The sequence below is a fragment of the Hippocampus zosterae genome, chromosome 11, assembly GCF_025434085.1.
Source record: "Hippocampus zosterae strain Florida chromosome 11, ASM2543408v3, whole genome shotgun sequence".
NCBI classification, from domain to species: domain Eukaryota; kingdom Metazoa; phylum Chordata; class Actinopteri; order Syngnathiformes; family Syngnathidae; genus Hippocampus; species Hippocampus zosterae.
Genome location: NC_067461.1, coordinates 22859913 through 22883634, shown reverse-complemented (window position 1 = coordinate 22883634; position 23722 = coordinate 22859913). Strand labels below are relative to the sequence as shown.

Below are 23722 nucleotides of genomic sequence, written 5' to 3'. Positions count from 1 at the left end.
ACAAAGTTAAAAAGATCCAGCAGACACTTGGAGTCGGAAAGACGCAAATTCACGAAACTTTAAAAAAACAAAGCATTGATTCAAATTCCTGATGACAAGCCACCATCCAGCAAGGAAGCAATGCAAATGGCAACAAAAATCCGTCATTATGCACAAGAATTACCAGACATCAGTGGTCAATGGGACAGTTACTTGCAACTAGCAAGAAAACTGTATGACACGCAGGCAAATATTGTCATAAACCAAAGAATGCATCCAACAAAACAATCCAAAATCCACATTTTTTTCCCAAGACAGAAAAAATACTTAAATACTGTTAAATACTGTATGTATTTTACTGTTGTGATTTTTTTTTTGTGATACACCTGTATTGCAGTTTTTGTTATATAAACAGTTTTTGGACAGTATATTTTTGTATTTTATTTTTATATTTTATTTTATTTTTGTATTACAGTATTGTCAGTTTACATGTTAATCACAGCATTTATAGTGTTGCAAAAGTTTTTAAAAAATGCACATGCACACGCATCCACACCATCCATCCATCCATCCATCTTCTACCGCTTATCCGGGGCCGGGTCGCGGGGGCAACAGCTTTAGCAGGGAAGCCCAGACTTCCCTCTCCCTAGCTACTTCTTCCAGCTCTCCCCGGGGGATCCCGAGGCGTTCCCAGGCCAGCTGGGTGACATAGTCTCTCCAGCGTGTCCTGGGTCTTCCTCGGGGTCTCCTCCTGGTGGGACATGCCCGGAACACCTCACCAGGGAGGCGTTCAGGAGGCATCCGAATCAGATGCCCAAGCCACCTCATCTGGCTCCTCTCGATGTGGAGGAGAAGCGGCTCGACTCGGAGTCCCTCCCGGATGACCGAGCTTCTCACCTTATCTCTAAGGGAGAGCCCGGACACCCTGCGGAGAAAACTCCATCCATCATCATCATTTATTAGCTATATATGTATACACATAACAGAATTCAACAGGTGCGGACGCATGCATAAATTGCTAGGATCAAACATTACATTACTGGACTAGTCAATGCTTAAAATGCTTAAAACACTCTGTGCTTAAATCTTGTTCAGAAGACGGACTGCATTAGGGAAAAAACTTTCGCGATGGCGACTAGTTTTACCAAGTATCGATCTGTATCTTCTACCGGATGGAAGTTCTTCAAAAAATTCGTTAGCAGGATGAGAGTCATCTTGTGTGATTGAATGAGCTCTCCGCAGTGAGCGCTGAACATAGATCTCGTCCAGAGACGTTACATCATGACCGATAATTCTGGAAGCGGTTTTAACGACTCGCTCGAGCAAGCGCTGGTCGTCGACCGTTGCACGACCAAACCAGACCGTGATCGAGAGCGATAAAACGCTCTCGATCACCGCCCGGTAGAATTTGGTCAGAATGCGCTGGCCGACCCCGAAGCTCCTCAAGCGTCGCAGAAAGAACATGCGTTGCTGAGCTTTTGCTACACAGTGGCCGACATGCGCCGACCAGGTCAAGTCACTAGAGATGTGAATCCCCAGGAACTTGAAGGTTTCAACGATTTCGACGTCCGTGCCGTTGATAACCATCGGCTCCAGAGGAGCCAAGGGTTTCTTCGGATTGTCCTGACGGAAGTCGACGATTACTTCCTTCGTCTTCGAGACATTGAGCTCGAGATTGTTCTCGGTGCACCACATCACCAGTTCGTCGACCTGGCGGCGGTAGTCGCGCTCACTGGCCACAATGAACCCAGCAACGGTGATGTCGTCGGCAATTTTAAAGAAGTGACGATCAGTAAATGAGGCCACGCAATCATGTGTCATCAGGGAATACAGAAGGGGAGACAGGCAGCATCCCTGTGGAGCGCCTGTACTCAGAATTAGTTCACTGGACACTGAGGAGCCGACTTTAACAACCTGCGGTCTCAGACAAAGAAAGTCATAAATCCAGTGACACAAGTTCAGCGGAAGTCCTAAATTTAGAAGTTTTGTAAAAAGCTTGGACGGAAGAATTGTGTTGAAGGCGGAACTAAAGTCTATGAAAAGAAGTCGGCAGTAGGTCGGAGTACTCTTGTCAAGATGTCGGTACACTTTCTCAAGCGCTATAGACACAGCGTCATCTACTGACCGGTTCGCCTTGTAGGCAAACTGGTACGGGTCCATAGAACGGGGTAGTAACGACTGGAGAACATCCTTCACTAGGCGTTCGAAAGACTTCATGACATTTGAAGTCAGAGCCACTGGGCGGAAGTCGTTTAGAGTAGTTATCGGCGAGCGTTTTGGTACGGGAATGATGACAGATGCTTTGAAAAGTGCAGGAACTTTGCAAAGACGAAGTGACCAGTTGAAGATTTCTGTGTAGATTCCACCGAGTTGCTGTGCGCACATCTTGAGGAGACGGTTCGAGACTCATTTCGGCCGCTTGTATCCGGGATCTCGTTCTTTCGGTCACGACCCATAGCTCGTGACCATAGATGAGGGTTGGAACGTAGATCGACCGGTAAATTGAGAGCTTCGCCCTTTGGCTCAGCTCCTTCTTCACCACGACAGACCGATACAACGTCCGCATCACAGCAGACGCTGCACCGATCCGCCTGTCGATCTCTCGCTCCCTCCTGCCCTCACTCGTGAACAAGACCCCAAGATACTTAAACTCCTCCACTTGGGGCAAGATCTCCCCCCCGACCTGGAGGGGGCACTCCACCCTTTTCCGACTGAGGACCATGGTTTCAGATTTGGAGGTGCTGATTTTCATCCCAACCGCTTCACACTCGGCTGCGAAACGCTCCAGTGAGAGTTGGAGAGCCCCGTTTGAAGGAGCCAACAGCACCACATCATCTGCAAAAAGCAGGGATGCAATACTGAGGCCACCAAAACGGACCCCCTCAACGCTTCGGCTGCACCTAGAGATTCTGTCCATGAAGGTTATGAACAGAATCGGTGACAAAGGGCAGCCTTGGCGGAGTCCTACCCTCACTGGAAACGATTCCGACTTACTGCCGGCAATGCGGACCAAACTCTGACATCAGTGGTATAGTGACCGAACAGCCCGTATCAGGGGGTTCGGTACTCCATACCCACGAAGCACCCCCCACAGAACTCCCCGAGGGACACGGTCAAACGCCTTCTCCAAGTCCACAAAACACATGTAGACTGGTTGGGCGAATTCCCACATACCCTCGAGAACCCTGCTAAGGGTGTAGAGCTGGTCCACTGTTCCACGGCCGGGACGAAAACCACACTGCTCCTCCTCAATCTGAGGCTCGACTTCCTGACGGACCCTCCTCTCCAGCACCCCTGAATAGACCTTACCAGGGAGGCTGAGGAGTGTGATCCCTCTGTAGTTGGAACACACCCTCCGGTCCCCCTTTTTAAAAAGAGGGACTACCACCCCGGTCTGCCAATCCAGAGGCACTCTCCCCGTTGACCACGCGATGTTGCAGAGGCGTGTCAACCAGGACAGCCCCACAACATCCAGAACCTTGAGGAACTCTGGGCGGATCTCATCCACCCCTGGGGCCTTGCCACCGAGGAGCTTTTTAACCACATCGGTGACTTCAACCACAGAGATAATAATAACAATAATAATACATCACATTTGTAAGCGCCTTTCACAACACTCAAGGACACTGTACAGCCAAGACCAATAATAAAACACAGATAAAATAATAAATAAAGAAAGAAAGATTTAAGGCGGGTAGGCAAGTCTGAATAGGTGGGTTTTGAGCTGGGTTTTGAATAAGGAAAGAGAGTCAATATTACGAATGTTGGGAGGAAGTGAGTTCCAGAGTTTGGGGGCAGAGCGACTGAAGGCTCTGCACCCCATTGTACTGAGACGGGCAGAGGGTAGAAAAAGGTGGAGGGAGGATGAGGACCTGAGTGAGCGAGAGGGAATGGAGATTTGAAGAAGATCTGACAGATAGGGGGGCGCAAGGTTATGGATGGCTTTGAATGTATAGAGAAGTATTTTGAAGTTGATTCTAAGTTTGACAGGAAGCCAGTGGAGCTGTCGGAGGATGGGGGTGATATGATGGAAGGAGGGGGTTCTCGTGATGATCCGGGCTGCTGAATTCTGAACAAGTTGAAGTTTATGGAGGAATTTTTGATGGACACCGAAGAGGAGTGAGTTGCAGTAGTCAATACGGGAAGTGACGAGACTGTGAACAAGGATAGCGGTGGTGTGCGGAGTGAGTGAGGGACGGAGGCGGTTTATATTGCGAAGGTGGAAATGAGCGGACCGGGTAATGTTATTGATGTGGGAGTGAAAGGATAGTGAACTGTCAAGGATGACACCCAGACTCTTCACCTGGGGGGAAGGAGATATAGTGGCATTATCAATTGTGAGGGAGAAACTGTCGGCTTTGTTTAGAGTGGATTTGGTACCGACGAGTAGGAGTTCAGTTTTATTGCTGTTTAGCTTGAGGAAATTGTGGGTGAACCAAGATTTGATTTCTGAGAGACAGTGAGAGAGGGACGAGGGTGGGAGAGAAGCGTCGGGTTTGCTGGAGAGATAGAGCTGGGTGTCATCCGCAAAGCAGTGAAAGTGTAAGCCAAATTTGCGGAAAATGTTTCCGAGTGGAAGGAGGTAGACAATGAAGAGGAGCGGACCGAGGACAGAACCCTGGGGAACACCAGAAGAAACGGGGAGGGATTGTGAAGTAAAAGAATCAACTTGAATGAACTGAGAGCGGCCAGTGAGATATGAGTGGAACCAATGTAGAGGGGTGTTGGTGATGCCTATGGTAGAGAGTCGATTGAGGAGGATGGGGTGAGAGATTGTGTCGAAGGCTGCACTCAGGTCAAGGAGGATGAGGATGGAGATAAGGCCAGAGTCTGCTGCCATGAGAAGATCGTTTGTGATTTTTATGAGGGCTGTTTCAGTACTGTGACGGGGACGGAAGCCGGACTGGAATTGTTCATAAAGACTATTGTCGGTGAGGTGGGAGTGGATCTGAGAGGCGACAGTTTTCTCCAGAATTTTCGAGATGAAGGGAAGATGGGAAATGGGGCGTAGGTTATTGAAGTCATTGGGATCTGAACCAGTTTTTTTAGGAGATAGGAGAGCCCACCTCAGAGTCCCCAGGCTCTGCTTCCTCCAAGGAAGGCATGTTGGTGGAGTTGAGGAGGTCTTCGAAGTACTCTGCCCACCGGTTCACAACGTCGGATGGTGGACCAGAATTTCCTCGAAGCCGTCCGGAAGTCGGCTTCCATGGCCTCACCGAACTCTTCCCACGCTCGGGTTTTTGCCTCGGCGACCACCGAAGCTGCGTTCCGCTTGGCCAGTCGGTATCCGTCAGCTGCCTCTGGGGTCCCACAGGCCATAAAGGCTCGATATGACTCCTTCTTCAGCTTGACGGCATCCCTTACTGCTGGTGTCCACCAGCGAGTACGGGGGTTGCCGCCACGACAGGCACCAACCACCTTACGGCCACAACTCAGATTGGCCGCCTCAACAATAGAGGCACGGAACATGGTCCACTCGGACTCAATGTCCCCCGTCTCCCCCGGAACATGGGAAAAACTCTGTCGGAGGTGGGAGTTGAAACTCCTTCTGACAGGGGATTCCGCCAGACGCTCCCAACAAACCCTCACAATACGTTTGGGTCTGCCAGGACGGACCGGCATCTTCCCCCACCATCGGAGCCTACTCACCACCAGGTGGTGATCAGTTGACAGCTCCGCCCCTCTCTTCACCCGAGTGTCCAGAACATGCGGCCGCAAATCCGATGATACAACTACAAAGTCGATCATCGAACTACGGCCTAGGGTGTCCTGGTGCCAAGTGCACATGTGGACACCCTTATGCTTGAACAAGGTGTTCGTTATGGACAGTCCGTGACGAGCACAGAAGTCCAATAACAAAACACCACTCGAGTTCTGATCGGGGGGGGGCCGTTCCTCCCAATCACGCCCCTCCAGGTCTCACTGTCATTGCCCACGTGAGCATTGAAGTCCCCCAGTAGAACAAGGGAGTCCCCAGCAGGAGTACTCTCCAGCACACCCTCCAAGGACTCCAAAAAGGGTGGGTATGCTGAGCTGCTGTTTGGTGCATATGCACAAACAACAGTCAGGACCCGTCCCCCCACCCGCAGGCGGAGGGATGCAACCCTCTCGTCCACCGGTGTGAACCCCAATGTACAGGCACTGAGCCGGGGGGCAATAAGTATGCCCACACCTGCTCTGCGCCTCTCACCGTGAGCAACTCCAGAGTGAAAGAGAGTCCAACCCCTCTCGAGAGGACTGGTACCAGAACCTAGGCTGTGTGTGGAGGCAAGTCCGACTATATCCAGTCGGAACTTCTCTGCCTCACACACCAGTTTGGGCTCCTTCCCTGCCAGAGAGGTGACATTCCATGTCCCAAGAGCTAGCTTCTGCAGCCGAGGATCGGACCGCCAGGGTCCCCGCCTTTGGCTGCCGCCCAGCTCGCATTGCACCCGACCCCTTTGACCCCTCCCACGGGTGGTGAGACCATGAGAAGGGGCACCCACGTTGCCTCTTCGGGCTGAGCCCGGCCGGGCCCCATGGGTGTAGGCCCGGCCACCAGGCGCTCGCCAACGAGCCCCACCTCCAGGCCTGGCTCCAGAGGGGGGCCCCGGTGACCCGCGTCCGGGCAAGGGAAACTGGGTACCATCGATTTTGTCATAAGGGGCTTTGTGAGCCGTGCTTTGTCTGGTCCCTCACCTAGGACCTGTTTGCCATGGGTGACCCTGCCAGGGGCATAAAGCCCCAGACAACTTAGCTCCTAGGATCATTGGGACACACAAACCCCTCCACCACGGTAAGGTGACGGCTCACGGAGAGGACACATCCACACAGTGTCCCTAAATATTTGGGACTTTCCCCTGAATTTACAATTACGAAACAGTAGGTAAATTAGAGCACAATTTCAAATGACTATTATGCCCATTTTCCTAACATTTGCCAACATCTGCAGAACACACTCCAAATGATTGAAAAAGCTATAACATGTCAGTGTCATGAGAACGTATTAGCCTCGTTCCTGATTTCTGTACTCTTTGCATATTCTTCAGGTTTCAGATCAGCAAATCACAGAGAGAACCCAAGGAAATAAAAACTGCAGTTTCTAAATGACAATTTAATTATTAAGGCGCAGCAAACAGGCAGTATATATGTATTGGTGTATGTTTTATATGTATATAATATACCGTATATTTCGCACTAAAAGACGCACTGGATTATGAGGCGCAGCTTCAATGAATGGCTATTTTGTTGAATGAATGAATTGAATTGCTTTTTTTATTGTCATTACACGTTTGTGCAACAAAACATCACTTAACAGGCACGCTCTGCACAAGAAACAAACAATGGCGAACATGGGATACAGTGCAAAGGGCCTGTCGGTACTCGCTGTGTGCACAGCGCCCCGAGATCTTAGTTCAGAAAGGAAACCACTAGGGAGGGAGAGGGGAAAAAACACGCTCGAACTATCTTCTTCTGAGGATAATTTGAGTCCAGGAGAGAAAAAAAGACCCCAGCACGTAAACAAGCATATGACAGTTACAACAAGTCACAAGACATAACATGTAATAAGTGGGCGGATGGATGGGAAGGGGTGGGAGCGCGACGCGGCCCGCCCGACCTGCTGCTCAGCCCATTCGAGCGCCCCGCAGATCAGTTCACGTCGCTTGGGTCTGAGTGTTGGACTTCCGACCCATACCATCCATAAAGACCGGCAGCTTCTTCACTTCCAATAAAGCCGCTCCCGTCGGTTGAATTTTGCGATAGATCTGCTATCAGAAGGACGATAATGTAGATGTCTTCCACATCCTCAACGGACAGTATGGACAGGCACACCATTCTCCACTTCCTCCAGGGATCTAGGATGTACCCAGCAGCACATGTCCCCAAGGGGCAAATAGGCTCCCCACTGCCTGCTCTTCTCCTTGAGAACATTTTATCGATGGCATTGAGAGACCAGCCAACCAATTCCATGGTTTGTTTTTAGGATGAAAATACGGAAGGAGGCTAGCATAGTCGGACAAGGACAGTACATAAACTGAGTGGCGAGCAAGGAAGGGTGAGGGGAGGACAGGAGCAGAGCAAAAAAGCGTCCGCCTTCGTCGAGAGCCAAGCAGAGAAAAAAATAATCTAATGTAATCTAATGCGCCGCCTCCAAGTGACCTATAATCTTGATGCACCAAAGATCTCGCATCGGAGCCATACAGACTATGTTCTAGACTGGGTAGTCTCGGAAATCTAGTAAGTCTAGTAAGTATAGTCTGTAAATTCTACAATTTGTATCTGGTGCGGGTCGTCAAGTCTTTTTAATTTCCTGGCTGACATCGCAAATGTTTTCAGAACCCATAGTGCATAAATATGCACGTGTGAGTGCGTGTGTACCAACTCCCACCTCCCAAACTCGGCAAAGAAGTTCAAAGAAAGGAGAGCGATGCAGCGCGACTGCATGATCATGACTTATGTAAACAAACAAGCATGCAAATGACCATGTAACGAGTCAAATCTAAAAAACAAACAATAATTTCCATTTTTTTCCTCATCGAACAATAATTAAATATCGTAAAGTAACAAGAATAAAGTTTGGATCCCCTTTGAGACATCTGTAGTGCACAATATAAACAAGTGCACTACTTTGCAAAAACAGTTTCTCATTGTATACAAGAATATTTTCAGAATGTTGAAGAAACTAAGCTGCGATTAAATTGTGGTGTGTTATTTTTTTAATGCACAATTTAGCTTTTGCTTGAATTAAATTGGTGTGTTGTCTTTTTGTAATATATTAGAAAAATATTTTTTTCTGTGTATACATTGAGAAATTTAATTTATAATCAAAGGCCTACATTTGATGGAGTAAATTGCTGTAAAATGACATTTAAAAAGTCGAAAAACATTTGTAATCTGTGATGAAAAATATTTCTTGTCTGTGGAGCACTGTGGATAACTGTGCTTATGTCCCCCTATTCACATCAGGTGATCAAGACGTGCAAGAAGATGGGTATTCGGACCGTTGCTGTCCATAGTGACGTCGACTCAAATGCTGTGAGTTCAGTTTTATTTGACTTTTGAGTTGGCTGTTTAGCTCTGTATTTGTGCGGGGGGAGCGAGTGTGGCCCACACAACGAGCAGGTTATTCAACAATAAAAGAGTGGGGCGCTGTTAAAAGAATTATGACATATTGAAGGTGTTGAGAGAGAGGGGGAGAGAGAGAGAGAGAGAGAGAGAGAGAGAGAGAGAGAGAGAGAGAGAGAGAGAGAGAGAGAGAGAGAGAGAGAGAGAGAGAGAGAGAGAGAGAGAGAGAGAGAGAGAGAGAGAGAGAGAGAGAGAGAGAGAGAGAGAGAGAGAGAGAGAGAGAGAGAGAGAGAGAGAGAGAGAGAGAGAGAGAGAGAGAGAGAGAGAGAGAGAGAGAGAGAGAGAGAGAGAGAGAGAGAGAGAGAGAGAGAGAGAGAGAGAGAGAGAGAGAGAGAGAGAGAGAGAGAGAGAGAGAGAGAGAGAGAGAGAGAGAGAGAGAGAGAGAGAGAGAGAGAGAGAAGAGAGAGAGAGAGAGAGAGAGAGAGAGAGAGAGAGAGAGAGAGAGAGAGAGACACAGAGACACAGAGACACAGAGACACAGAGACACAGAGACACAGAGACACAGAGACACAGAGACACAGAGACACAGAGACACAGAGACACAGAGACACAGAGACACAGAGACACAGAGACACAGAGAGACAGAGACAGAGAGAGAGCCCGACCCCCTGGATGAGGCCGGGTAGAGTGAAGGAGGAGTTGAGAGTCAAAAAATAAGCAGATTCAAGTCTTAAAAACTATTAGGGAGCAAGTGGATTTCTGCAGTGCGTTTAAAATAATCTGCAAACTTTTATCATGTGACAACAAAAATCTGAGAGGTCCATAAAAGTTATGAACAGAATCTGCGACAAAGGGCAGCCTTGGCGGAGTCCTACCCCCACTGGAAACGATTCCGACTTACTGCCGGCAAGGCGAACCAAACTCTGACATCGGTGGTATAGTGATCGAACAGCCCGTATCAGGGGGTTCGGTACCCCATACCCACGAAGCACCCCCCACAGAACTCCCCGAGGGACACGGTCAAACGCCTTCTCCAAGTCCACAAAACACATGTAGACTGGTTGGGCGAATTCCCACATACCCTCAAGGACCCTGCTAAGGGTGTAGAGCTGGTCCACTGTTCCACGGCCGGGACAAAAACCACACTGCTCCTCCTCAATCTGAGGCTCGACTTCCTGACGGACCCTCCTCTCCAGCACCCCTGAATAGACCTTACCAGGGAGGCTGAGGAGTGTGATCCCTCTGTAGTTGGAACACACCCTCCGGTCCCCCTTTTTAAAAAGAGGGACTACCACCCCGGTCTGACAATCCAGAGGCACTCTCCCTGTTGTCCACGCGATGTTGCAGAGGCGTGTCAACCAGGACAGCCCCACAACATCCAGAGCCTTGAGGAACTCCGGGCGGATCTCATCCACCCCTGGGGCCTTGCCACCGAGGAGCTTTTTAACCACATTGGTGACTTCAACCACAGAGATAGGAGAGCCCACCTCAGAGTCCCAAGGCTCTGCTTCCTCCAAGGAAGGCGTGTTGGTGGAGTTGAGGAGGTCTTCGAAGTACTCTGCCCACCGGTTCACAACGTCCCGAGTCGAAGTCAGCAGCGCCCCATCCCCACTGTACACAGTGTTAGTGGTGCACTGCTTACCCCTCCTGAGACGTCGGATGGTGGACCAGAATTTCCTCGACGCCGTCTGGAAGTCGGCTTCCATGGCCTCACCGAACTCTTCCCACGCTCGGGTTTTTGCCTCGGCGACCACCGAAGCTGCGTTCCGCTTGGCCAGTCGATACCCGTCAGCTGCCTCTGGGGTCCCACAGGCCATGAAGGCTCGATAGGACTCCTTCTTCAGCTTGACGGCATCCCTTACTGCTGGTGTCCACCAGCGAGTACGGGGGTTGCCGCCACGACAGGCACCAACCACCTTACGGCCACAACTCAGATTGGCCGCCTCAACAATAGAGGCACGGAACATGGTCCACTCGGGCTCAATGTCCCTCGCCTCCCCCGGAACATGGGAAAAGCTCTGTCGGAGGTGGGAGTTGAAACTCCTTCTGACAGGGGATTCCGCCAGACGCTCCCAACAAACCCTCACAATACGTTTGGGTCTGCCAGGACGGACCGGCATCTTCCCCCACCATCGGAGCCTACTCACCACCAGGTGGTGATCAGTTGACAGCTCCGCCCCTCTCTTCACCCGAGTGTCCAGAACATGCGGCCGCAAATCCGATGATACAACTACAAAGTCGATCATCGAACTGCGGCCTAGGGTGTCCTGGTGCCAAGTGCACACATGGACACCCTTATGTTTGAACAAGGTGTTCGTTATGGACAATCCGTGACGAGCACAGAAGTCCAATAACAAAACACCGCTCGGGTTCTGATCGGGGGGGGGCCGTTCCTCCCAATCACGCCCCTCCAGGTCTCACTGTCATTGCCCACGTGAGCATTGAAGTCCCCCAGCAGAACAAGGGAGTCCCCAGCAGGAGTACTCTCCAGCACACCATCCAAGGACTCCAAAAAGGGTGGGTATGCTGAGCTGCTGTTTGGTGCATATGCACAAACAACAGTCAGGACCCGTCCACCCACCCGAAGGCGGAGGGAGGCAACCCTCTCGTCTACCGGTGTGAACCCCAATGTACAGGCACTGAGCCGTGGGGCAATGAGTATGCCCACACCTGCTCTGCGGCTTTCACCGTGAGCACCTCCAGAGTGGAAGAGAGTCCAACCCCTCTCGAGGGAACTGGTACCAGAACCCAGGCTGTGTGTGGAGGCAAGTCCGACTATATCCAGTCGGAAATTCTCTGCCTCACACACCAGCTCGGGTTCCTTCCCTGCCAGAGAGGTGACATTCCATGTCCCAAGAGCTAGCTTCTGTAGCCGAGGATCGGACCGCCAGGGTCCCCGCCTTTGGCTGCCGCCCAGCTCACATTGCACCCGACCCCTTTGGCCCCTCTCATGGGTGGTGACCCCATGGGAAAGGGGGACCCACGTTGCCTCTTCGGGCTGTGCCCGGCCGGGCCCCATGGGTGTAGGCCACCAGGCGCTTGCCAACGAGCCCCACCTCCAGGCCTGGCTCCAGAGGGGGGCCCCGGTGTCCCGCGTCCGGGCAAGGGAATCTTGGATCCATTTATTTTAATCTTCATCCGGGGTCTTTGAGCCGTGCTTTGTCTGGTCCCTCACCTAGAACCTGTTTGCCATGGGTGACCCTGCCAGGTTAGCTCCTCGGATCATTGGGACACACAAAGCCCTCCACCACGGTGGGCACAACAAAATATAAATTAAAATTTGTAAAACACAAAGAACAAAGCAGCACCCAGGTAAAAGTTTTAACTTGTCTTTAGCGACGATTGGCATTAAAAAAAACAAGTGCCTCAGCTTTGAGGGGTTGATCCTGTTTCTCCTCTCTGTTAATATCTGCCCTGTTTTGGAGAAGATTCTCTCTGAGAGGACAGATGTTGCGACAACACTGCCTCCGTGTCATCACATGTGTAAGACGTGGGTACAGTGAATCCTTGGCCTCCCACCAGCTCAAATGGTCTGCACTCCTCTGGAAAAGGGGCTCCCCAAGATAGGATTTCACTTCCAGAATTGCATCTGATGAAGGATTCAGTCTTGTAGTGCTTCCAGTTACTCGTTCTTCAAAGAACCTCCAACCAGCAGATGCTTGTGGCTCTTCTTGTTGGTGCTCTGCTCCCTCTTCTCCCTCTTGGCCCCCTGGCAGTGGAGTTGTCTGGCTGGATCTTGCTGCTGCTGCTGCAGTTATTCTTTGAAGAGCTTCATCAACCGCTCTATTGTCAGTGAAGGCCAGCTTCTTGAATCTTGGGTCAAGAATGGTGGTTTCTGACAAAACAGTGTTCCATTCTATTCATTGGAATTTTCTGTCCATGGATGCACGGAGAGCATCCACGAACTCTTTCACTTTCCCTGTGGTTACTCTGGTCTGATGCTCAGCGGTCACTTTCTGAATACCCTTGCACAGGATCAACACTGTAGAGAAGCTGTAACATAGCTGAAAAAGAGTAAACAATTAGTGTTAAAATTATGCTTTTTATTTTTTTAGCAGTATTATTATTTCTGGTTGTGCCTAATACAATTTTCATATTAATAATGCAAAAATAGCAACTAATAAAAATGATAATAATAACATAGAATCATGTAATAAACTTTGTACACTGTACCTGTCTGCACTGGTCTCCACAGTGACCTGCTCAAATGGCTCCAGAACAGTGCATGCCTCCTGCAGTACCTCCAATTCCTCTTGGCTCAGAGGATCAACAGGTGCATTTATAACAGCCAGGGTAGAGATGACTGCATCCTTGGACTCAAAGATCCGTTTTAGCATGTGAAAGGTGGAGTTCCAACTTGTAATACACTCTTGCTTTAGCTTCAGCTCAGGCATGCCCACCTGTTGTTGGGTAGATTTGAGCTTCTGTGTGGCTGTTGTGCTCCTGTGGAAGAATTCCACTATCCCCTTCACTTTGTCCGCAGTGGGCTTCATCACCTTCAGAGCATCTCTTACAACCAGGCTAAGGGTGTGTGCAAGACATGGGTGATGGGTCCATTTCAGGTTGCTTTGGTGATGTTAGCTGCATTGTCGCTTACACAGCAAGCCACTTTGTTTTCCACATTCCACTCTTTGGCCACTTTGAGCAGCTCCTCTGATAAGTTCTCAGAAGTGTGTGTTTCACTGAACTCAAAGCAATCCAGTAGACAGGTCACTATTTCGAAATTTTCAACAAATTGGCATGGAACTGACATGTAGGATGTAGTGGTTGGGCATGTCCAGCAGTCGGTTGTTAGAGAAACAGCTATGGATTTTTTGATCCATTCTTGGAGTGCAGCACATTCTCTGTCATATAGGCCTGGGATGATTCTTTGAGAAACTGTTTTCCTGCTTGGAATTGCATACATTGGATTGAGAGCATGAGTATATCTTCTGAATCCTTTGTCATGCACGATTTAAAATGGTTGAAAATCACTTGCAATCATTTTACCCAGTTCCTCATCAATTGTGTTCTGTTTTGCTGGTTTTATAGCTTTTTGCATAAAGTGGCTCATAGAGCTCTGGGTTGTACATCTAGACAGTTGTGGCATTGCAGCAACAGCAACAGTTGCAGACACACTAGCACCTTCAGTAATAGCTGGTTCCCTTGCTTGTCTTTTCTCTTCAAATTGTACTGATGGGTGGACTTTTCTTATTTGCCTGTGCAGGTTATTTGTGGAGCCTGATCTATGGGATATTTCAACCTTGCACAGTCTACACGCTGCCTTTGAACTATCAATTAAGTTGAAATGAGTCCAAATTTCACTGCGTTTCCTATCCATTTTCTCACCTTTCCGCTTTCCAACATGTTGTTTTTTTCTCTATAGCGCTAACTCTCTCTCTCTCTCGTCTCCCCGTCTCTTTGAAGTCAAGATGGCGCCCGAGTAGGCAGCCGTTGGCAAGTGCTCTCATGAGCCTTGCTTTATTTGTTGTTTTTGTGTTTGTTTTGTCACTTTATGTTTGTTGTTACGTCGTGTGGACCTGATGTGGACTATTTTCAGCATTTTTTGGCCACGACATTCATCAAGGAGGGAGACTCTGTGCCTGGTGGTTGCGCCTTCTCGGCAGCGCGGGTATACCAGCACTCTTTTTGACTGGGAGGAATGTCAGCGGCATTTGACTGTCGTTGCTGGACAGTCCCGGGGCGCTTGTGTCTTTTGCCTGTAATGGGTGCATTTTTCACAGCCCCGCTTTGTTCAGCGGAGAGATCGGTGCTGTTGAAGGGTCTGCGGCTGGATGGATGTAAGGCAGTGGCGTGCGGTGAGGTTCATGGTTGGTGAGGCACCGACCCCTTTAGTGTCAGATTTACAAAAACCAAAAACAGTAGCTTATTCAATTGGCTACTGGTTATTTCATATCCCAAATTTGACCCCGTGGGTTCTCCAGGGTTCAATATTCTAATGTATTTTTCTTAGACTAATCTATTTTGTTATAAGATTTTGACAGGCTCTGCAGTTTGGTGTCATCAAAATGTTGTGACATCTCATTAGATTTTGTACAGTCGACCAAACCGAGAAAAGCTAGCTCACAAAATTATCCAACCTAGCTTTCATCTGAACACTGATGTTGTCCATAATCTTGTCGAACATTTTTTTTTCTCTCATCTCTGACCGACTGATTTCTTCCACTGTCGTTTCGGCCAAGTGTGCTGCATTTCTGCTCAAATCGCTCATACGGTGTGTTAAAGTCGCGTCTCATGCGTTCAACAACTCCGATGGTGTCGTGGGTTCGCACACAACAATATCCAATGTCTATGACTTTGTTTTGCAGCACTCTAAAAAGTGCATCAGTTTCACTGAAAATGCCCTCTTATGCCATCATTAAAAAGCGTGTCGATGCTTTTGACAGCCATCGATCATATCCAGTGACCATCATTTGAGTATCATTGTCCCAGCGATCGGGATCATATGTTTGCTCTACTAGTTTTTTAACACAGCTGTTTTCTCCAACACTTCCAAAACATACGTAGCTTCAGCAGGGGCTCGCCTATCATCACTTGCGTCATCAAAACATAAGAATGCTTCCATCGCCACAGTCCACTTCACTTTTGGCTACATAGCGCAAAATAACAGAGATCTGTGCTTTGTTTGTGATATCCGTTGTCTCGTCCAACTATACGGCAACAAATGGGGCAGCATTGATCTCCCTTTTTAGATAATTTTTTATTACGTCACCGAAAGCTTCAATTAGATCGTTCTGTATTCTATTGGACAAGCCAGAAAACATAGTGGATGAGTCCAAATGTCTCTTCAGCAAAACCATGTAATAGTTCTACATACCGGTAATCATCACGATTAGAAGAGCTTGCCCTCTCGTCGTGACCACGAAATGCCAACTCCCGTTTAGCGAAAAAGCAGGTTGCATGAATGAGGTCTTTCAAAATCTCTTGGTTTTCCCTTACCTTGGCATTGCGGATGCTATCGTTGAGTCTCCGCTGTTCGTTCAATGCCAAATCGATCCTTGCGCTTTTCATGTCACAATATCCTATAACACAGACCACAGGACACCTGTGACGTCACTTCCGGAGTGAACGCTGGCGAATTTTGGACGCCGCTACTCCCTGTGATTTTTTTATTTTTAAGTCCATTTTTATGTCAATTTTAAAAAAATCTTTTATAGCCGACATATTTTATGTCGACCTGCTTTTATGGTCACCGAGTGAACAATGATCAATCCACACTCGATCGGCCGAACTGTCATTACCTGTCATCGAGTATTGAGTTGTCGTTGAGTTGCGGCTAGCTTACCTACTACCTGTTGCTGCTTCCCGACTTCATTACTCCGGTCCGGCTATGTCGATCAGCTGCGAGTGGCTTGCTTTCTGCTGGTTCGCGCTGTGTGTTTTCCACCACCCATTGGAAGCGCTTCACCAATATGCAGCCACTGAGCTCAAACTCAACTTTAATCCACACGGTCCACCACCGCCTGCTCTGCTCCAACACCCGGACATCCTTTACGTGCCCCGGCGAAGGTGCACTCACCGCGGCTCATGCCGAAACTATCAATACAACAACTCCAGCTCCATCAGGTCGTTCTGGTCCACCGCTCGCCGCCCACGGAAGAACACCGGACGCCGTGCGGATGCCTCTGTGTTGACACGCGTCCCGAGGTCGGATAGCATCGCGGTCACTCGCAGCTCCACTGCTGTCAACGTTGGCCTACTGAACATCCGCTCCCTTACGAGCAAGGGGCAGTTCGTCCACGACCTCCTGACAGACCGTGAGTTTGACATTCTGTGTCTGACTGAGACCTGGCAGCAGCCAAATGATTATGGTACTCTTAATGAAGCTACTCCACCGGGCTTTGTTTATCACGCTGTGCCGCGCACGACTGGGAGGGGAGGCGGCCTCGCGATGATTCTGCACGAGGATTGGAAATTTGCACCTGTAAATGTGCCTGCTTTTTTATCTTTTTAAGCTACAGTTATACAGCTCTCTGGATCAACTCCCACACTGATTGCCACTATTTACCGTCCACCAAAACCAAACAAGAATTTTATCACTGACATTACTACACTCCTCACTCATCTGTATACACTATCACCAAATGTGATTCTCTTAGGAGATTTTAATATACACATGGACAATATCAATAACTCACTCACCTAAGACTTTACCTCCTGTCTGGACAGTTTTGGTTTTCAACAGTATGTCAACTTTCCCACACACAGTAAAGTACATATTCTGGACTTGATCTGCTGTATTGGATTATCACCAACAAACTGTAAAACCGATCTCCTCCCATACACAGATCATCTATTGCTTTCATTCAATGTTAACCTGTCATTTTTCAAATCCAACCCACAACGCATTATACATTTCCGTAAAATCAAGGACATTAACCCGGACAATTTAGAATCACTTATCAACAACCTCCCCAGTACTGATTGTCTTTCTACAACAGATGAGTTTTTGACACACTACAATGCAAATCTCCATAACATTCTCAATATCCTGGCCCCACTCAAAACCCGAACTGTCTCCATCAACCAAACAGCACCCTGGTTCACCCCTACCCTCTGACAACTTAAATCAAAAGGCCGTCAACTTGAAAGATTATATAGAAAAACTGGACTCGCCATTCATAAAGAAATGTACACTACCCACTTTCTCCATTACAAGGACTCAATATCCAAAGCCAAATCAATCTTCTACTCTGGATTAATCAGTTCCAATGAAGGCAACCCCAGATCACTCTTTTCACTCATTTCTAAACTCACTAAACCTGCTGACACTCTTCCCTCACATCTCTATTCCACTGATTTTTGTAATACTCTGGCCTCATTTTTTACATCCAAAATCCAACTTATCCACCAGCAACTCACCCCTTCAGCTGCTCCTAACCCTCCTTCTCCATTCTCCCCGGTTCCTACCCACCAATTCTCTGCATTCACATCCCAATCTGTCCACCAAATCTCCATCTTAATCCAGAAGTCCAAATCCTCTACTTGTCAACTTGACCCTCTCCCTACTGTTTTAGTCAAAGCTTCTATCCCGGCCCTCTCCCCTCTCATCACTAACATTATTCAAACTTCCCTCTCTACTGGCATTGTACCATCCCATCTCAAAACTGCTGCTGTCACTCCCATACTGAAGAAACCTGGCTCTGATCCTTCCGACTTGAACAACTTTCGTCCCATATTAAACCTTCCGTTCATCTCCAAACTTCTAGAAAAAACAGTAGCTGCTCAACTTCACACCCATCTTTCCTCCAATAACCTCTACGAACAATTTCAATCTGGCTTCCACCCCTCCATAGTACCGAAACTGCCCTCCTCAAAATATGCAATGACCTTCTTCTCTCTGCTGACTCCGGTTCACTCGCCATCCTCCTCCTGCTTCACCTCAGTGCAGCCTTTGACACCATCTCTCACTCCATCCTCCTCGACAGACTCTCCTCCATTGGCATCACCAGCATCCCCCTCTCCTGGTTCCGCTCCTATCTTTCTGACCGCACCCAGTTTATCCAGCTCAAACGTTTTAGATCTCACCCCTTTCCCCTCACTTCAGGTGTTCCTCACGGTTCTGTCCTTGGCCCATTGCTATTTCTAATCTATCTTCTTCCCCTTGGTAATATCTTCAGGAAACATCACATTCACTTTCATTGCTACGCGGATGACACCCAGCTCTACATCTCTACCAAACCTAATACCATACTTCCACCATCCTCCCTAACCAACTGCCTGCAGGAATTAAAATCTTGGTTCGCCTCAAATTTCCTCAAACTGAATAGCAATAAAACTGAATTCCTCCTCATTGGCACTAAATCCACTCTAAACAAAATAAACAATTTCTCCACTCCCTTCGAAAGCTCTTCCATCTCCCCCTCCCCTCAGGTCAAGAGTCTGGGTGTCATCCTTGATAGCACCCTCTCCTTCACCTCACATATCAACCACATCACTCGTTCTGCATATTATCATCTTCGAAACATCCACCGGCTCCGCTCTTCTCTCACTCCTCAGTCCACTGCTATACTTGTACAGACCCTCGTCACCTCGCGACTCGATTACTGTAATTCCTTTCTGTTTGGTCTCCCTCAAAAAACCCTCCATAAGCTTCAGCTGGTCCAAAATTCAGCCGCCTGCATTATCACACTCACGCCATACATAAACCATATTACACCTGCACCTGTCCTTCAACATCTCCACTGGCTCCCCATTTTACACCGCATTCAATATAAAATCCTGCTCCTCACATTCAAATCCATTCATAACCTAGCCCCTCCATACCTATCTGACCTCATCCATATTCCTACGCCTGTTCGCTCTCTTCGTTCCTCCTCCTCTGTCCTCTCTGTCCCCCCTGCTCGCCTCGTCACCATGGGAAATAGAGCCTTCAGTCGCTCTGCTCCCCAGCTTTGGAACTCACTCCCAGCTGACCTTCGTAATTCAGACTCACTAACACATTTCAAATCCAGCCTCAAAACACATCTGTTTCGACAAGCCTATTCACTCAGACCATAAAGCCATTATTTTATTTTTGTTGTAATTTTTCTTATCTTATTTGATGTTGTTTTTAACATTGTACTTGTGATTTTAACTGCTTGTTGTAAGGTGTCCTTGAGTTTCTAGAAAGGCGCCCACAAATAAAATGTATTATTATTATTATTATTATAATAGCAAGTTGAGAACAAAAGGCAGGGAAATCAGTAAAGACGGGTTTTCGAAGGACAGCCACATCACCGTAATTTTCGGCTGTACCACTCCGTTTGAAAAGTTGTCCGGGTGTCCCGTAGTTTGAAGCAAACCTTTTCGCTCCGGCGTTGGTCTACCTGTGTTAATTAACTTTTGACTGAAAGCCCAGTTTTGAGAAGTTTTTAAGCTTCGATATATAATCCCTTTCTTCCAATTTGGCAGTCCGACGTAGCAAATTTAAAAAAGGATCGTACTTGACTCGCCTGGCGCCTCTGCGCAGAAGAACAGCGCAATGTACCCGTTTGCTCACGTACGCCCTCTTAATTGGGGCAGAGAACGATCTGCCGCAGCCTGTTCCTTTTCACTGCGGTTTTATTTCCCATCAGCAAATCTAAATACCGTATTTTCACGACTATTCGACGCATTGTACTAATGGCCGCAGTCTCAGTAATGCGTGACATTTCTGTATTTTATACATACACAGGACGCATCGTACGAATGGGCGCAGTTTTACAGTGGTAAAACATACGCCAGCTTAAACATACGGCATGCATGCGCGCACTCTAACACGTTAGCTTGAAGCATACGGTAGCACGCCAAGACATACAGATAAGATAAAAACACGTTTTTAAAAAGGCAACGAAAGCAGAACTGAGTTTGGGTGTATTTTATTTAGCCATCGTACAATGTTCTCATGTTTTTCGATCAATCATCACCCAGAAATCCATCAAAGTCCTCATCCTCTGTATCAGAAGCAGAGGACTGCACATCTCAGTTGTCATTGAATGCATCACATGCTAGTGTGAGTTGCTACGCATTGCCGAGCGGAAAGAAGGAGTAGCAACAGCAAAGTCAACATTTCTCTCGTGTGAAGCTTTCCCACATTTGAAAGTAAAGAACAGAGCGAAACATGGTGGCAGCGCGTGTGTGTGTAGAAAGAATTGAACAATTGTGCAAGTACCGTAATCCATCAAAAACGCCGCGTTCCCGCTCGTTGTTGCGTATTGTGGCGTAACTCGCCAAGCGCTGCCTCTCACTCTTTGTAAAGTTGTGTTTGCCACCGATCATCCATTGTTCCCATGCCGTTTGCAACTTTACTTTGAACGCCCGGTTGATGCCAATGTCCAGCGGTTGGAGTTCTTTAGTCAAGCCTCCGGGAATAACGGCAAGCTCAGAGTTCATTTGCTTGACTTTTTTTTCACCGCTGCTGTGAGATGGGGACGCATGCCAAAAGCATAACCGGTGGCTTTAAGTTTGAACTGAGCTTCGTAGGCGTCTTTTTGTCGAATTTATTTTCAGGGGTTCTTAGAAACCAAAACCGGAGTTGTTTTGCGACAATGCACATTGCCACACTCTATACAAGTGTTGGTACTGGCTTGAGGCGTCCACTTACACGCCCACCCTTCACCATTGGCGGACTTGCTTGTCTGTCCTCTCTCTCCCTCTCTCGCTCTCTCTCCCTCTCCATATATGTATATATACACGCCCACCCTTCCCTGATTGGCCGACTTCTTTCATGCCTGGCCACCGTCACTTCCGCCTTTTCTCTATATAAACAGCGTGTCGGCTGTCAGTCAGATTTTGGAACTCGGCGCATATAAAGGACGCTCCGCACCATAAGGCGTCCTGTCCATTTTGGAGAAAATTTAAGACTTTTAATGGCGCCTTATAGTCGTGAAAATACGGTATGTCACTAAAAAAACATTAAACTTTAATGGTTTAAAAACATTAGCCAGACTTTGGAAAAGCAGGTCAAATAAATTTATCTGCAAACGTTATATTGACGTGCAGATGTACAGCAAGCAGCACGTGCCAGTTCATGTATCAACCCAGTTTGTGATGATTGCACAAAGCAATGCGCATTCAGAGGTGCGGCTCTGCCTCACCTGCCTCCCCTGACCGCACGTCCCTGATGTAAGGCTTGAGGAGCCGACGAAGAGAAGAAAGGAGCGTGAGAGCGGAGCGCCCATGCGAATTTGGAACTGGGGGTCGCGGCTTGGAGTTTGAAGCGGATTACGTGGGACAGGAGAAGTTTTCGGCAATGGACGCTACAGCTTCGTGTTTGCTTTCAAAACTTAGCTTGTAGCAGACGTGGGCACATTTTCATCATGACGTCTCTGACCCACTGGTGAAAGGACTCTTTTGATCCTCTCCTCTTTCATCTATAACTGCTTCAGACAACAAAGTGTATGCAGAAAAGTGGTGAAGATTGCACGACTGTCTGTGTCCTATGTGATGTTGCTCTTAGAGCCGGCTCGTTCGCGAACGACACATCACTGAATCAGACCCGTAAGGCAAACTTTAAAACACAAGAGAGACGAGGAGTCAAGCGGAGTTGTCTTTTACTTGTGCGCAAACAGAGTCAACAAGTGTAATCCATTACAATCTCCGTACAGCTTTGGAAACACTTCGCTCGTGATGTGATTAATACACAAAAACAAACACTTGGAAGAAATCAATGGGATTGTAAAGTGCTTGGTGGTTGCGCCTTCTCGGCAGCGCACGTGAAGCAGCACTGATTTTGATTGGGAGGAATGTCGGCGCTATTTGACTGTCGCCTCTGGACAGCCCCGGGGCACTTGTGTTTTTTGCGTCTGTCATGGGCAGCATTTTTCACAGTGCTGTTTTGTTCAACGGAGATGGTGGCGCTGTTGGACAGTCTGCGTTGGTGCAGCTGGATGAAGCAGAGGATGAGGAGAGAGGAGCCTCGGCGCGGAGCGCGGGTGCATATTTGGAACTGAGAGTCGCCACTTGGAATTGAAATGAATTTATATGGAACAGGAGAAGTGAAATAATCTCTTTTTTTTCATCAAAGGATGCTACAGCTTCTTGTTTAATTTCAACCTTAGCGTGCAACGAGTGCACATTTTGAGCACGAAGTCTCTGATCCACGAGTGAAAGGACACTTTGATTCTCTCCTCATTCATCTAAACTGAAGCGTATGAGGGATAGGTCGTTAAAATTGCACGACTGTCCGGGTTTTTACGTTATGTGTTGTTTGTTATTTTTCTCTGTTAACTGTTTTGTGAAGCGCTTTGTTAACAGCTGCAGCTCCATTAGTCAGGATATATTGTATTGTATTGTAAATTACTGTGTACTGTCCTGTGTATACAGGTTCATGTCAAGATGGCTGATGAGGCAGTATGTGTTGGCCCTGCTCCCACTAGTCAGAGCTACCTCAACATGGATACAATTTTGGATGCTGTCAGAGATACTAAATCCCAAGCTGTAAGTCTTTCCTGTTGAATAATGTGTGCCCAATATTTATTAACATTTCGGGCTGGTTACTTACACCCTTAGCTAGGGATGTTCGATAGCACTTTTATTTCCACACCGATACCTGTACGAGTATTCAACTTTTGAGTAAGCACGGATACCAAGCACCAATACCACAAGTAGTTTAGATACCTAAACTTTTCATCAAACGAGTGACAGATAATTTTAAAGAATATTATTAGGCACATATGTTAATTGCCTCAGTTATTCTTTGGCCCAAATTCATATATCTGCATAATTTAACGCTTCTCCCACTGCTGCACCATCCTGCCTTTCTCCTCATGTTCTTGGCCAATCACAAGACTTATTAAAATATCCAAACACTATCTACCGAAGTCTTTTATTTATCGTATTTTCACGACCCTTCGGCGCACCGTATGGTTGGGCGCAGTCTCATTAATGGGTGCCATTTCTGTATTTTACACATGGACAAAACGCACTGTATTTTGGCCGCAGTTTTAAAATGGTAAAACATACGACAGCTTAAACATACGGCATGCATGCGCGCACGCGAAAAACACGTTAGCTTGAAGCATACGGTAGCATGCCAAGACATACAGATACAAGCTAAAAACACGTTTTTAGAAAGGCAACGGAAGCAAAACTGAGTTCCGTCGTATTTTATTTAGCCATCGTACAATGTACTCACGTTTTTCGATCAATCATCACCCAGGAATCCATCAAAGTCCTCATCCTCTGTTTCAGAATTGAACAATTGTGCAAGTACCGGTAATCCATCAAAAACGCCGGG

The 23722-nt window shown here is 47.8% G+C and overlaps 1 protein-coding gene across 1 annotated transcript in view; it reads left to right on the top strand.

Annotated features, from left to right (window-relative positions):
- The window catches only part of pcca (propionyl-CoA carboxylase subunit alpha), a 71612-nt gene that overhangs the window by 12390 nt on the left and 35500 nt on the right, over window positions 1-23722 (top strand). Inside the window, exons 4-5 of the mRNA XM_052081051.1 lie at window positions 8926-8994; window positions 22810-22923. Of these exons, the coding sequence (XP_051937011.1) occupies window positions 8926-8994; window positions 22810-22923 (183 nt within the window). The remainder of the gene's footprint in view (window positions 1-8925; window positions 8995-22809; window positions 22924-23722) is intronic.